This window comes from Acomys minous (genome assembly GCF_964271855.1).
Source record: "Acomys minous genome assembly, chromosome: 2".
NCBI classification, from domain to species: Eukaryota; Metazoa; Chordata; class Mammalia; order Rodentia; family Muridae; genus Acomys; species Acomys minous.
In genome coordinates this window covers 117220124-117235560 of record NC_140484.1, presented here as the reverse complement: position 1 = coordinate 117235560, position 15437 = coordinate 117220124, and the positions used below count along the sequence as shown (strand labels likewise).

The following is a 15437-nucleotide window of genomic DNA, read 5'->3' as shown; positions in this document are numbered from 1 at the left end:
CAGGAGAAAGCTTCTAAAATACAGAGGAAAACTTTTTTTTTTTTTAAAGAAAATTAGATCATAACAGTAAACAGCGAACATGTACTCAGGGTTAGTTTTGTTGGGTTATACTGAAAGCTTTATGGTTTTAACTTGTGTTTATTCTCACTGCAACATTACAAATAGATCTATTATTTTCATCTCTTCAGAGGGTCATACCATGATAATTTGCTTAAAGTTACATACCAAGTGAATGATAGCACTAGTTCAAACCCACACTGTTTCTCCGCCACTCCCCCCCCCACATGTATTGTTTGTAGAGATTTGGTTGAGTCCACTGACGCCTGTGGATACAGGGTAACTGGATTATTATATTATTTTATCCCTCTAGAGCCCCAGCACTCTAATCTGTGGTTATTGTGCTGATTCTGAAATGACTATGAAATGCTTTAAAGAATAAGAAGTATCTACTATCAAGAAATAAAATGCATTTTTAAAACATTTTTAAATGTGACCTTGGCTAATGGTAGATTTACTCAAGTGACTGCCCTTTGATGAGGAGGAGACACTGGTGAGCTACTGTTCTTGTATGCAGCTGTGGGGAGCCCAAGGTTTGGTTTAGGATATGTAGGCATAAGGTTATTGTGTAGTTTAAATGCTGATTTCTGTCACCCATGTCTCTGATTGCAAGCTTTGTTCTCAGAATTACCCGTCTAAATGTTGTATAAACTCTGTTCCCCAACTGTCCCCCTGATACATCTGTAAAGCAGCTTAAAGCCAGGGGTGAGACTAAGGCTGCACGTCCTGCCAGCCAGGGGAGGAGGAGTTAGGAGAGGAAGCAGGGGATTCAGCCCTGGGTAGAGGTCCAGGGAGGATCAGGAGGAAGGAGCCTAGGAAAGGTACAAAGTGCAAGTATCGCTGGGATGTTTGCTGGGAGTGAGACAGGATAGCCTAGGGGGTAAGGACAGGCTCACACTGCTCAGATTGCGTTGTGAAGCCTTGTATTATAAAAGTGTTTCACTCACTTATGTGATAGTCGGGTTAAGAAATAAACTAAGAGAAGTAACATGGTTTTATAAAAATAACTTCAACAGGTGTGTATCTTGAGCACTACTGACCCTCCTGAAGACAGACATGCTTTGTACTTCTCAGGAGTAAGAATGTGATGTCTGGGCAGGCGCTTCTTACCTACCCAGGGGTAAATTTTAGGGTTTATTCTTTTGTTTATTTGCTCATTAAATTTTAATTCTGATAGATTACCTGTCTAAAACAATACTGATCATCTATTTAAAATTTCCAATTGCTTTTCAGATTTTTGTATTCAGACGAAGTTCAAATTGGTCCAGAAACCGTTATGACTACCCTTTATACTGCTAAGAAATATGCAGTCCCTGCCCTGGAAGCACATTGTGTAGAATTCCTCACCAAACATCTTAGGGCAGACAATGCCTTTATGTTGCTTACCCAGGTAAGTAAATATAGCTAAAATAGTAGCTTAAAGACTGAACATAAGCCAGTTGTGGTGGTGTTCACTCTTAGTCCCAGCACTCGGGAGGCAGAGGCAGAGGCAGGTGGATCTTTGAATTTGAGGCCAGCCTGGTCTACAGAGTTAGTTCTAGGACAGCCAGGGCTACAGAGAGAAACCCTGTCTCAAAAAACAAAACAAAAGAAAGAAACGAACAAAATACAACAAAATGGGAACAATATCAAACTGAACATAATTATATGTAAATATTAACATTTCCTGGATAATTCTATATCATTTAAAAGTATGTGGCTATTTTTGTTTATGTAGTTATTTTTTGCGATTATTTGGGGGAGGAATATGTATTTATAAGAATTTTAGAATAGAAAAGTAAATTAAATTAATATGCTAAATCATAGGTAACGAAACTGAAGCCTATAAAGTGGGGTTATGTGATATCAGGTTAGATGGCTGCTTAGGATTTGAGAAGGCATTAAAACACAGTGTCCTTGCTACGGTTGAAAGTATGATACAATGACATTTCCTGGACATCTTCATTTTCAGGTTTTTTTTTTTTTTTTGATCTGAAATTAAAATTGAGTGTTTAATAACATAGGAGTTTTAAGATTGACAATCTTTTATTTCTGTACCAACACCTGGAAGCTCCCTGATTCATTACTGGAGCAGTTATGGTATTAGGGTCATATGAATATTCTTTATACCACATTAAGTCCAATCTGTACAGGAAAGTACCCATATTGTAAGTGTGCGGCCTAGTAATGTTTTTATAAACTAAACATAACTCAAGGACCATTAGCCATTCATAACATGTATTATTTAGCATTTTTTTGTTGTGTCTGTAATCTCACCTTCTTTAGATAAAAATAAATTATTTTTCTTTTTAGACACATACTTTATATGAACTGTGTTTAAAATTAGGAGTTGATAAAATAAAATCCTGCCTGACACGATGGCACATGCCTGTAGTTCCAGCACTCAGGAGGCTGACGGAGGCATTACTTAGAGCCCAGAAGTTTACAATTAGCCTGGGCAGCAACATGCAATTTTGTGAAACAAAGCAATTATATATTCTTGTTGAATTCACTTCTAGAAATAATTCCTGGTGACTCCTAGATCAGTTCTCATTTTATAAATGAGAATTTATAACTGCCTGTCTAAAACCTCACAGGAAGTGATACAGGAAGGCCCAGAGCTCATCTTTGTGGTTGTTTATTCTGCCATGAGGTAAACATCGGGTGCTTTAAAACAGACTTCTTTATTAAATATTTGTACTTGAAGAAAGACCTTGCTGATGTCACTCTTCTTGGACATGGTGATGGAAATCCACATATTCCAGAGACCAGGCTAGCTAGTAGTAATAGCAGAATGGGCTGGAGGGCGGCTGTTGAGTTGGATATCTTTCTTAGTAGTTTGTGTACTTTAACTAATCCTTGTTACACTCTTTTCATGAAGTGTTGCTATTCAGAGTGAACACTTATGTACCATTAAGAAACTGAAAGTCTGAGGGGAGTTAGGGAAGGAGCAAGGTTCTGAGTTCAATCCTAGGTATGGGCAGAAATTGAGGCAGAGGTGAAATAAATTAACCAAAGCCATATAACAAATATGTGCTATTTCCTGTATAACAAACACAAACAAAAACATCAGGTAAAAGAATCTAATAAATAAGTTGATATTAAGATTGATGTATTATTTAAGGAATTTTAATGTATTGGAGCAGATTAAGTTAACAACTTTTTTGTTTTGGTTTTGAGATAGGGTTTTTTTTCCCCCAGGCTGGCCTCAAACTCAAGAGACCCGCCTATCTCTGCCTCCCTAGTGATGGGACTAAAGGTATGTTTCACCATGCCAGGCTAAGTAACAATTTTTTGTTTGTTTGTTTGGTTGGTTGGTTGGTTGGGTTTTTGTTTTGTTTTTTGAGACAGTGTTTCTCTGTATAGCTCTGTATGTTTTGGAACTCTCTTGCTCCCAAGTGCTAGGATTAAAGGCATGTCCCACCACCTCCTGGCATTAACAACTTTTATATTTCAAATTCTGTTATTTATAAACCAAGAAACTTGGTTTATCCTTAAGATAACAATTTTATTATTAAAAATATATAAACAAATAGTTGTTACCACAAAAATGTGTATAGAACATATTTTCTGTAGCTTGAAAGATAATTGTTTTATTTGAACAACAAATAAAAATAGTCTGGTTGGCCAGTTAAAGTATTTGTTGATGAACTGGGCCAGGTGGCACATGCCTTTAATCCCAGTATTCAGGAGGCAGAAACAGGTAGTTTTTTGTGAGTTTGAGGCCAGTCATGTCTACATAGTGAGTTCCAGGATAACCAGGGCTACACAGAGAAAGCCTGTCTTCAAACAAACAAGCAAAAATCTGTTTGATTGATTTCCACTGTATAAAAATGCACTTATTTTTTTTAAAGAATGAACTCTGGTTGTAGACTGGATCCTGTACTAGAAGGAAAAATGTTACAAAAATAGGACCAGGTCAAAGTTACAAAACTAAAATCAGCCATTAAATTAATAAATATTGTATTAATTTTGTATTTGCAAAAACTAATTTCTAAAGTTACGTGAGAATGGCCTTGTTCTTAAGAAGTTTAAAAGCCCACAGTATATGCAACTTGGACTTATGGTTCACTTCCCCCAACGCCCCACGAATGGGGCCAGTTTCAATCTCTAGCGCCACATGGTGTCCCAGCCTTCTCTAACTCCAGCTCCAGGAATCCAGATCTCTCTTTGGTCTGTGCAAGCACCAAGCACATGCACAGTACCATGTATACATACACACAAAATGCTAAAGATACACTAAGATAAAAATAGCTAAATCTTTAAGAAGAGAATTTTACTTAAAATTAAGTGAAGACCCGTCAGTCATGTCAGGTTATGGGTATCATTTCTGGTGTGGTTAATTAGTTGGCTGCTTGGAGCTACGGTGCTCTGAAGTTCTTAGACAGCACCCACCACAACAGGAAATGTTAAAAACAATTGTGATTTATTTTTTACTGTTGATAGTTGCTGTTCTAGTTCCCAGTGACAGTAAAACTACAATGTTACATTCTGGCCGGCATTGTGTCTGACTGGATGATCTCAGACAGATCGGTGGACACCACTGAACTGTGTGCTGTGCTTTACCTAGCCTAGAGAGCTTGTGAAGGATCACACTAAGTTATACACAAGGAAACAGGCTGTGATAAATCTGTATATGAAAATAAAAAGACAAGATTGCTGATAATGCGAAACATTAGTATTCCTTAGCCTTCTGCTTCTCATTGTCAGAATTTGCATAATTAGCAATTACAACTGTCCACAGTGTCAACTTTGAATGTGCGCAGTCTGAAGGTAAATAGAGTAAGATTACTGTTTCTTTGTATGCATAGGCACGGTTATTCGATGAGCCTCAGCTGGCTAGTCTGTGTCTAGACACGATAGACAAAAGCACGGTGGATGCGATAAGCGCGGAAGGGTTTACTGATATTGACATAGGTAAGTTCCCACTAAACAAAACATTTACATTTTAAGCATAGCAATGTCTTGTCAGCCTTGTTGGAAAACTGTGTAAATTAGTGTTTTCTTCAAATGATTGAAGGTCTGTAAGTTGTGCTTTCTTCTTAGTGAAATTACCCCTGAAGGTCCTAACTACCTCAGGGTGCTCCAGCAGGTACCAAACAACTAAGATTGCTCACCATCTTCATGGGATTGTAGTATGGTCCTAGAGCAAGTAAAAAGAAGAGTAAAATGTGATTTGTCTTGTTAAATAACGGACAGAGATGTCAAGTAACAAAATATGTGAACATTAGGATTTAGCCCCTTAGATTAGCATGTAACAGTCACTTTTGTTTTTCTAAGTAGGTATCAGATCTGTGGAAGATAATTACTTGGCAACTACAAAAAATTGAGATGTTACTTTATTTTATTTTATTTTTGAGACGTTACTTTAAATTGGGATTGTTTTGGGGAAATTATGACACGAGGTTCTGCCGTGAGCCTTAAGGAATGGATAGCACTTGGACCGGGGTGTGACTTAGTGGTAGATGACTGGCCTGGCGTGCATGACGCGCTGTTTCCATTCAGCACCACAAGAAGCAAAGTGCCTGATGAGCGAGCACGACAGCACTGGCGGTAGAGACAGTGGAGTCACATGGAGGAGGTGTGGCAGACAGGGGCTGGCAGATAGTTCCAGGTGGAAGAGGGCCATGGAGTGAGGGGTTAGTTAGGATTTGAACTTCGTTTTGCAGGAGAGAAAACCTAATTCCCATAGGTTAAATTATCTTTCTTTTATGATGAACTGGAAATATGTGTCATCAGTCCCTCTTTTTTGGAATTGAAACTGATATATACCCTCTTTGTTTCATTTGCAGATTTTAAAAAAGGTATCTCATACAAAACAGTCAAGAGAGAAATAATTTTCCTCCTCATGTTAGAATTCCTCGCTTCCTTTCTGGCTGTCTTTAGTCTTCACCAAGAAGGCTGATGCTCTAAAATTTTTGTATTCTTTTCGCTCTTTCACAACAGGAGGTGCTTTTAAATATGTACTTTTAGACCTTCAAGCTTAAACCCTAGAACTTAATCTTGATCATTCTTTTTCATTTGTGCCCCACATGCAGTCTCAGCACTTTGAAAACAACTCCTGCACTGACCATTTCTTACCTGCTGCTGCCATATAAGCTAGTGTGTTCTTTCTCATTTGCACGGCTTAGAATAATGTTCTTAAATGAAAAATCAGGTTGTATTACTTCTGTTTCCACTGCAGTAAGAACATAATTCAAACTTTTTATAAAGCTTTTTGTAATACAGGAGAGATAGGCTTGGCTGTAGTCACAAACCCCAAAGTGCATTCTGGCTCTGACACAACATCTTAGAACTTTCCCCACCCTTGATAAGCAAATATTTGGCTTTTAGTGTGACTGCAAAAGGTTGTTTTTAAAAATAATTTTATATGTATTTCTGAATAATTTATTTACTCATGTTTAATACTTAGTTGATTTTTGCTGTGTATAAATATAGCAGTCTTTTAATTTAAATTTAAAATGTAAGGTAGCAAGATGGCTCAGTGGATAAAGATATTGCTGCAAAGCCTAACAGCCCAGGTTAAACACCTAGGACCTTATTGGAAAAGGAAAGAACTGATTCCTCCAAGATGTCCTCTGGCCTCCAAATGTGTGTATACATGTACACATAAATGTAATTTAAGAGTTTTAGATGTAACTTAGATCTTTTATAGTAATACCAATTTTGCTTATGTACTGTAGAGAATAAAATCCCATAGGAAAAATGTCAACATCTAGAATATCTTTTGGGAAAGATAAAGTACATTTTATTTTATCAGTCTTTATTAAACAATGTTTCCTGAATAAATTTTGAATTCTTATGATTATTAATGCTTATATTTTACTTTCAAGTGACACACTTGGGGTCTCTAAAGTATTTTACTTACTTATTTTTTAAGCTCATGTATGAGACTAGATTGCTTTTTAAGTATGAGTGCCTACTTTTACTTGTTTCCTTTTTGTTTCTGTTAGGACTCACTTTGTAGATCTGGCTGGCCTGGAACTCACATTGATCCACCTACCTCTGCCTCCCTGAGTGCTGGGATTACAGGCGTGTGCCTGGCCCCACTTTCTCTTCTGTCAGATTTAGTTTTGCTGGTTTCTTATGGTAAAGTCTTTAGTCCACTTGGACTTGTGTTTTGTGCAGCGGTAGGTATGGATCTGTTTGCAGTCTTCTACATACTGAAATCAGTTAGACCAGCAACATTGGTTGAAAATGCTTTCTTTTTCCTGTTGTATATTCCTGGCTTCTTTATCGAAAATCAGGTGTCCATAGGTGTGTGGATTTATGTCTGGGTCTTCAATTTGATTCCGCTGATCTATTTTTATGCCAGTGCCATGTGGTTTTTATTACTGTTGCTTTGTACTACAGCTTGAGATCAGGGATGGTGATGATCTCCAGAAGTTCTTCTAATGTACACAGTTGTGTTAGCTATCCTGGGTTTTTGTTCTCCATATGACGTTGAGTATTGTTCTGTCAAGGTCTGTAAAGTGTTGTGTCAGAACTTCGGTGATGGTGAAATTGAATCTGTAGGTTGTGTTTGATAAGTTTTCCTGTGGTAATTCTGCTGATCCATGAGCATGAAAGATCCTTCTGTCTTCTGATATCTTCTTCAATTTCCTTCTTCAAAGACTAAAGTTCTGTCATACAAGTCTTTGACTTGCTTGGTTAGTTACCTCAAGGTATTTTATATTATTTGTGGCTATTGTGAAGGGTGTTGTTTCCCTGATTTCTCTCTCAGCCCCGTTTGTCATTTGTATATAAGAGGGCAACTTTTTCCCCCTTGAGTTAATGAGTTAATCTTTGTTAGCCACTTTGCTGAAGGTGTTTATCAGCTATAGAAGTTCCCTGGTAGAAATTTTGGGCCCTTGTGTATATTTTCATACCATCGGTGAACAGCAGTGCTTTGACTGCTTCCTTTCCGATTTGAATCCCCTTAATTTCCTTTAGTTGAATAGATATGGAGAGAGGATAGCCTTGCAGAGACTCCATGTCTCCCTTACCAGTTAGTTACAGCTTGTCATCTCTAGTGTTTGGCGATCAGTTGTTCTCTCCGTGCGTGGAGTTTCCTGTGAGTGAGGCCTTGCGGCGGCTGGGGGCGGGTGGGGAAGGCCTAGTCACCTGTGATTACTCACCTTTGTGGTGTGTGACCCCTTCCTACTACACAAGGAGACCACAGCAAATTCAGCAGTATGCTTGCTGGTTTCTGTTTGTGTCTCACCCAGGCATGGTGGGGTGGTTCTTCAGGCTGTTCACTTCAGAGCTCTGGTGGAGAATCTGAGCGTGAGGCTCTGTCCCTGCAACCTGTGGTGCCAGGCCGTCTCTCCACTCGTGTGCGCCCAGCCCCTGGTCTCCTTTGCTTTCCAGTTCCCTGTTGTTGCACTGTTGTGTCTGTAGGAAAGAGCATCCTCCAGCCGACGCTGCTGATCCTGTGGGTGCCAGTTGGCTGCCACTCCTAGCTACTACTTTGCAGGCGTCTTGTCTTAGTTTTTTAATCTTTTTTTCTTCACTCTTTCTCTTAGGAAGAGTTTATTGTTTTTTTTCCTGGTTACTGTCTTTAACTAGGTTGCAGAGGATGCTGCTAATCCACCATCCTACCTGCAAATCTTAGTTTTTATTAATAGTTTTTAAGTATCTAATCTGTAGTTTTGTTGGTTTGGGGGTTTTGTGTATATGTGGTTTTTTTTTTTCTAAGCTAAGATTTAAAAACTTAGTATAAATAGTACTTTGTAAAAAAGTGCAACACTCTTTATTATTGTATTTTTTTCTGTAGATACACTCTGTGCAGTTCTAGAAAGAGACACACTGAGTATCCGAGAAAGTCGACTTTTTGGAGCTATTGTACGTTGGGCAGAAGCAGAATGTCAGAGACAACAATTGCCTGTGACGTTTGGAAACAAACAGAAAGTTCTAGGAAAAGCACTTTCCTTAATCCGGTTCCCACTGATGACAATTGAGGAATTTGCAGCAGGTAAGGCTGCATCACTAATCTGAAATTAGTTCCAGAGCAAAAAAAAAAAAAAAAAGTTGACTTACTAAGCACTAGCTACATAATAAACATGTTTGTATATAATTGTATTTAATTCTCATAAGAGCTGTTGAGGATAACATCTACATTTTATAGATTAGAGAAGTAAACTAGAAAAGATTTAAGTGTCTTACCCAAGGTTAGAGGAACAAGTCTTTTTAGCCTTTGTGGTTGCTGCATCTGATTAAAATGAGCCAGACCTGATTTTCAATTTTTGATGTGTGACTGCCATTCACATGGTAGTTTACAACACTCTGTAACCACAGTCCCAAAGGCCTGATGCACTCATACATTAGAATAAAATAATAAAAATTAAAAAGAGCATTCATATACATGTCATTTGGTATACATGTAAATATTTTTGTTGGAGCCGGGTGTGGTGGCGCACGCCTTTAATCCCAGCACTCGGGAGGCAGAGGCAGGTGGATCGCTGTGAATTCAAGGCCAGCCAGCCTGGTCTACAAAGCAAGTCCAGGACAGCTAGGGCTACACAGAGAAACCCTGTCTCAAAAACAGGGCATATTGTCAATTGCATGTGTGTGAGAGGTAGTAAGTGCGTATGAGTGCAGGTGCCACACAAGCCGGAGGTCTGAGATCCCCTTGCAACTGGCATCACAGGCGGTTGTGAGCCTCGACTATTCTTTTGGTGGGTTACTTGATAATATACAAATGCTTCCTTACATGATTTTAAAATTAAATCTTAAAATTTAAAAATTTCAAATAAACTTTCCCGTGCAGTACAAGAGACTTTACTAATAACACTCTCTTCAGTGTTTGGTGCCATTTCATGTATTCTACCTCTTATATATTGTAAAGCCTGCAAGATTCTGTTATCTTAAAAGTTAGTAGTCATTTAGGTAAATTCATTCTTTTTTTGGGGGGAGGCGGGGGTTTCGAGACAGGGTCTCTCTGTGTAGCCCTGGCTGTCCTGGACTCACTTTGTAGACCAGGCTGGCCTCGAACTCACCGGGATCCGCCTGCCTCTGCCTTCTGACTGCCCGGCGTAAATTCATGCCTTGTAGTGACCACTGTGCTGCTCTCTGGGATCATGTCAGTCAAGCTGAACAGTGTTTCTCATTAGCAGCTTTTAGACCATCAGATTCTCTCAGCTCCATCCTGCTCTGTTCCTCTGCAAACATCTTTTCCTGCTGTCATTTGTCAAGGTTCTGTTTCTGGGCCTACAACTTCAGTTTGGCTGTTATTCATCTGCTGTTTGGCTGTGATCTTGGTTTCTTTTGGCATCCATTATTTTCATTGGCCTAGTCTCATTACCTCTTCCGAAGGATGCATACCTTTTCTCCCGTACTTTTAGGATTTTACATTAGCCTTCCTTTCTAGTAAGTTGTTGACTTATTAGGTCCATCCTTTCACACAACAGGCCTTAATTCTTTGATTTACCTCTGTTCATTTTAGTGAATGTGACTTTACCTTCTTTAAGCTCTTACATGTTTTTCGAGACCTGAAGACTTTCTTTTTTGGTTTTTTTTTTCTCAAGACAGAGTTTCTCTCTGTAGCCCTGGCTACCCAGACACTCACTTTGTAGACCAGCAGACTCAGTGGTCTGCTTGCCTCTGCCTCCTGACTGCTGGGATTACAGGTGTGCCACCATCTTTAATCCCAGGCTTTCTTTTTTTTCAACTAAGGAAATTTCTCTTGCTACAGGCTTGAATTACGCATTTTTAATCTTAAAAAGTGTGTAGGTAGTGCAGTGCAGAGGCCAGAGGCCAGAGGCCAGCCTTGGATGTTGTTTTCTTCGGAACTGGCCACATTGGTTTTCTTTTGGGGACAATCTTTCTTGTCCTGTGCCTGGCTTTGCCTCCCCAGTGCTGGGATCACAAGTGTATACTTCCGTGCCTGGCTTTTTACATGGGAGCTGGGGATTGAACTTTGCAGACGAAGGTAACTCCTTAGCCCTTATCCTTACCATTTTAATCCATCTGGAGGAAGATGAGTTTTCATTTTTATCTCTTGTTCATCATATATAGGTTCAGTTCTATTTCTTATGTCCTCTCTTCCCTCCCCTCCCTCTGTACTTTCTTGCTTGTTTTCTTTATACTCTTTCCTTATTCACAGATTATAAGTAATAAAGCTTACATCATGTATGTCAAGCCAGTACCTTTTGTTATTTTGTATGTGATTTTAAATTTTTTTTTAATTTAAATCAGGGTTTTCCTGTGTGGCTGCTGTGATGTGGACGTTGCTATGTAGAGTATGCTGACCCTGAATTTACAGAAATTAAGCTGCCTCTGCATCCAAATTCTGGGATTACAGGCATGCACCACCACACCTGGTTGTCATGCTGAAAATTCTTTAAATTCCGTGTTTTAAAATCAGTAGGCACCAGGCAGTGGTGGCACATGCCTGTAACCCAGTACTTAGGAGGCAGAGGCAGACAGATCTCTGTGAGTTTGGGGTCAGCTTGGTCTACAAAGTGAGTTCAGAACAGCCAACACACACACACACACACACACACACACACACACACACACACAACCCAAACAAACCAAAACAACAACAACAACAAAACTCTGTCTCAAAAAAACAAACAAACAAACAAAAATCAGGTGGCTTCCTAATCTAAATTTCTAGTATTTTGAGGTTTCTTCTTCCTCTGTTCTACTGCTTTTTAAGGGATCCTGCCTCTTTGTGAAGGAGCAGCATTAATTCTGTAAGTTTAAAGTACTTGGCATTTTTTTTTTCAATAAGAACAGTGAATTGGAAAATTGTACTGTATGTGGTTTTCTCTTTCCACAGCTTTCCCAACCATAGCTCTCACCTTCTACTAACTTCTGAACCCCAGAAATAAAATATTATTCCCCGTCTGTCTGTATTGAAATGTCCCTTTATTCAGATTTTACCCTCAGACAAGTATTAAGTGGGAGATGGAAGGTCATAAGTACCTGTATGTCCTTGGAGGTGATATGCCACCAGAGAGAATGGTTCTTTTGGTGAATAGAAGTCTGTGGTACTCAGGAGAGTGGACAGAAAAATCCTTTTGTTATGGTAGAGTTCATCTAAGCCTTTGCTTACCTTAATAACATTCTTTCAAGTTAGCCTCAGAAGGATTGATCAAAATTTCAAATGTACACTAGGCGGTGGTGCCGCACGCCTCTGATCCCAGCACTCGGGAGGCAGAGGCAGGTGGATCTCTGTGAGTTCAAGGCCAGCCTGGTCTACAAAGGGAGTCTAGGACAGCCAAGGCTAACACAGAGAAACCCTGTCTCAAAACAAAACAAAACAAAAAACTTCAAATGTATACTAAAATTTATATGCTGGTTTTTTCCTATTTCTCCAGGTCCTGCTCAATCTGGAATTTTGTCAGATCGTGAAGTGGTAAACCTCTTTCTTCATTTTACTGTCAACCCTAAACCCCGAGTAGAATACATCGACCGACCGCGATGCTGCCTCAGAGGGAAGGAATGCTGCATCAATAGATTCCAGCAAGTAGAGAGCCGCTGGGGTTATAGTGGAACCAGTGATCGGATCAGGTATCTGTAGGAGTGTGGGTGTGGGACGTGGGTGCAGGCAGCAGGCAGAGGTTAGCCGTTATTCTCGTAAGAGGAGGGTGAGGGGTAGTTAATCAATACTTTTTTTATAGCTTGCTTAATACAGGATGAGGCCACAGCAGCACACAAAGAAATAAATAATAATTAACTGCTTTTAGCAAATAAAAAGTAGGAATAAATGATTTAAATATTTGATTCATGTAAGTAGAAAATAAACATAGAAAGAGCCCTAGAGAAATTAAATAGGCAAACGAAGAAAGTAGTGAGTTAAAAGAAAATTGATCAATTCATAATCTGTTTTCCTTAAAAGATCAACAACAACAACAAAAAATCCTAGAAGAAGCAGTTCTTTAAATTCATATTTAGAAATAAAAAAGCAACTGATATGCTGAAATTTTTACTTTAATTCTGGGCTTACTCTGCTAATAAATTGAACATCTTGATGGAATCGATCATTTTATAGGCAAATATAAATTATCAAAATTGACCGAAGAAGAAAGCCTGAGTAGACCAGTTACCCTGGGAAGAATTAAAAGTTATCAGAGAACTGTTCATTCACAAGGTTTTTACAGGTGAGTTTTTATCAAACACTGAAGGAACAGCACTTCCTTGAGCAGTGAGAGAGGCGACCGCCATGTGGGTAGTTACTGAAGGGAGCAAACTCCACCACACATGTTCGGGATCAGCCTGGCCTTGTGGGACATTCTGCATGCCCACTCTGCCTTAACAGAGCAGTGCTGTGAGAAGCAATGCAGTGTGTTTGCAGAGGGAGGTAGCAGCTCAGTGTGGATGTATTAATATAATATAGCTCAGCACAGGAGGAGACCACAGGAAACAGTGGTTCCAACAGACAGCGGAACTATTGAGGTGGGTAGGAGATGCCTTTGATCAGATTTTACCTTTGTACCTGGTGTTTAACTATTAATAGGGTAAGCCTAGAAAGCATTTCTCTAACAATGACAGACTATTAAAGAGAAATCAGAAATTGAAAATCCAGCTAGACATACCTACCAACTTTGCTGAGTTTCGGCAGTAGTTGAATGCAGTCATAAAAAGGCCTTCCCATTAATTCTGGATGTACATTAGCATATAGCTATAAGAAACTCAGTTTTTCTGTAGTAAATATTTTATACTTTAATGACTTAAAACTCATGTTGTTGGGCTGGAGAGATGGCTCAGAGGTTAAGGGCACTGACTGCTTTTCCTGAGGTCCTGAGTTCAATTCCCAGCAACCACATGGTGACCCACGACCATCTATAATGTGATCTGATGCCTCTTCTGGCCTGCGGGTGTACATGAAGACAGCACTGTATGCATAATAATAAATAAATAAATCTTTTTTAAAAATTCATATTGTTATAATTTAGAGGATAAATGGCCTATCTATAATACAAACACAGTACAATTTACCTGTAATATAAATAAATTCAGCTGATAATAACAATTTAAGGAGAAATAGCCAGGCTTAATGGCACACACCTTTAGTCCCAGCACTCGAGGCAGAGGCAGGCAGATCACTGTGAGTTCGAGGCCAGCCTGGTCTACAAAGCGAGTTCCAGGACAGCTAAGGCTACACAGAGAAACCCTGTCTTGAAAAAAAAAAAAAATTGAGAAGAAATAGTGAAACTGATAGTAAAATTCCTACTTTGGGTGGGACACTAGCAGGCAAACTGAGTGTACATCTCTCTGTGTACACTCTTACATGTGCCAGCTACAAAGTATGCACATATTAATACCTTATGGTCCAATATTTGATAAAAGTGAGTCCATTCTTTGTATTCATGCTTCTGTATCTGAACTTGGAACTCTTACTCATTACTTTCTGCCAGAGACTTGAGTGGCATATCCCCAGGCCGACTGAAGGGAAGGGCCGTGCAGCGGGAGAAACCCTGCTCTGGGCTAGTGTTTAGACGAGTCCAGCTGTTAGCAGGGCAGCGTGGTCAGTCATGAGCTCCAAGTGCTCTTTCTGTAAAATGAAGATAACAGTGTAGGATGAGTCGTTCGCAGGGTTTAAGTCTAAGGTAGGTGTGGGTATAAGCTGGCATGTGTGTGAATATACACATAAACACCAATGGCAACAATGCCTGTAAGAGTTTATGTATGGTACTTGCCTTTTATGGAAGTCAGGCAAGTTGCACTAAAATACCTGCAGTTTGTAAATAAATATGATTACAGCTTACAGTCAAAACGAAAATTTCCTGTCATGAATTTTGGGATTCTTGGCTATGGAAGTCTGTTCTTTACATCACAGGTATTATAGCGTCACTGGCTCCTTGTGCCTCTAAACCTTACGGTAAAGAGAACCTTACCAAAAAACCTCTTGGAATTAATGAAAGAATAGTTGCTGCTTAAAAATGTAAATTTGAGATTATTCTCACCAAAATTATGTTAAATAAAATGATTAGTATTACAGAAATGAACAGTGGTGACAGTTCTGCAGTGATGTTAATGTATTTAATGTCACTTACCTGTATACTCAATGCCTAATGTGGTACAGCTATGTATGTACTGCCACAATAAGAAAACCCAGACTTTAAATGTAAAAAAAAAATTTTGATTTATATTGAGTAAATAACATTGAAGTGTATAATTTACTATCTTGTGGTAAATTACCTATTTATTATGTTAAGCATTACTGTAATAGAGTAGGAGTGAACTCCGAAATGTCAAGCAAATAGTACTGTGTAGATCAGGAGGGCCTTGGCTGGAATCACACTTTGATAGGGATAGGTTAACTTGAGTATCTTAGAACATTATTTTCATAAGTCCCATGTTTGGGGTAGAGAAGTGGCCTAACAAAATATAAAGTTAATTTGTGAGACTAAATTCTCTTCTAAAAAGAGAGGAGCATCTTAAATATGAAAAAGAATGATCAGTCTATAAAA

General features: G+C 39.0%; 1 protein-coding gene across 1 annotated transcript in view; it reads left to right on the top strand.

The window, feature by feature from the left end:
- Positions 1–15437, top strand: part of BTBD1 (BTB domain containing 1) — a 28340-nt gene that overhangs the window by 7387 nt on the left and 5516 nt on the right. The window contains exons 2-5 of the mRNA XM_084756274.1: positions 1291–1447; positions 4848–4953; positions 8792–8989; positions 12342–12534. Of these exons, the coding sequence (XP_084612400.1) occupies positions 1291–1447; positions 4848–4953; positions 8792–8989; positions 12342–12534 (654 nt within the window). The remainder of the gene's footprint in view (positions 1–1290; positions 1448–4847; positions 4954–8791; positions 8990–12341; positions 12535–15437) is intronic.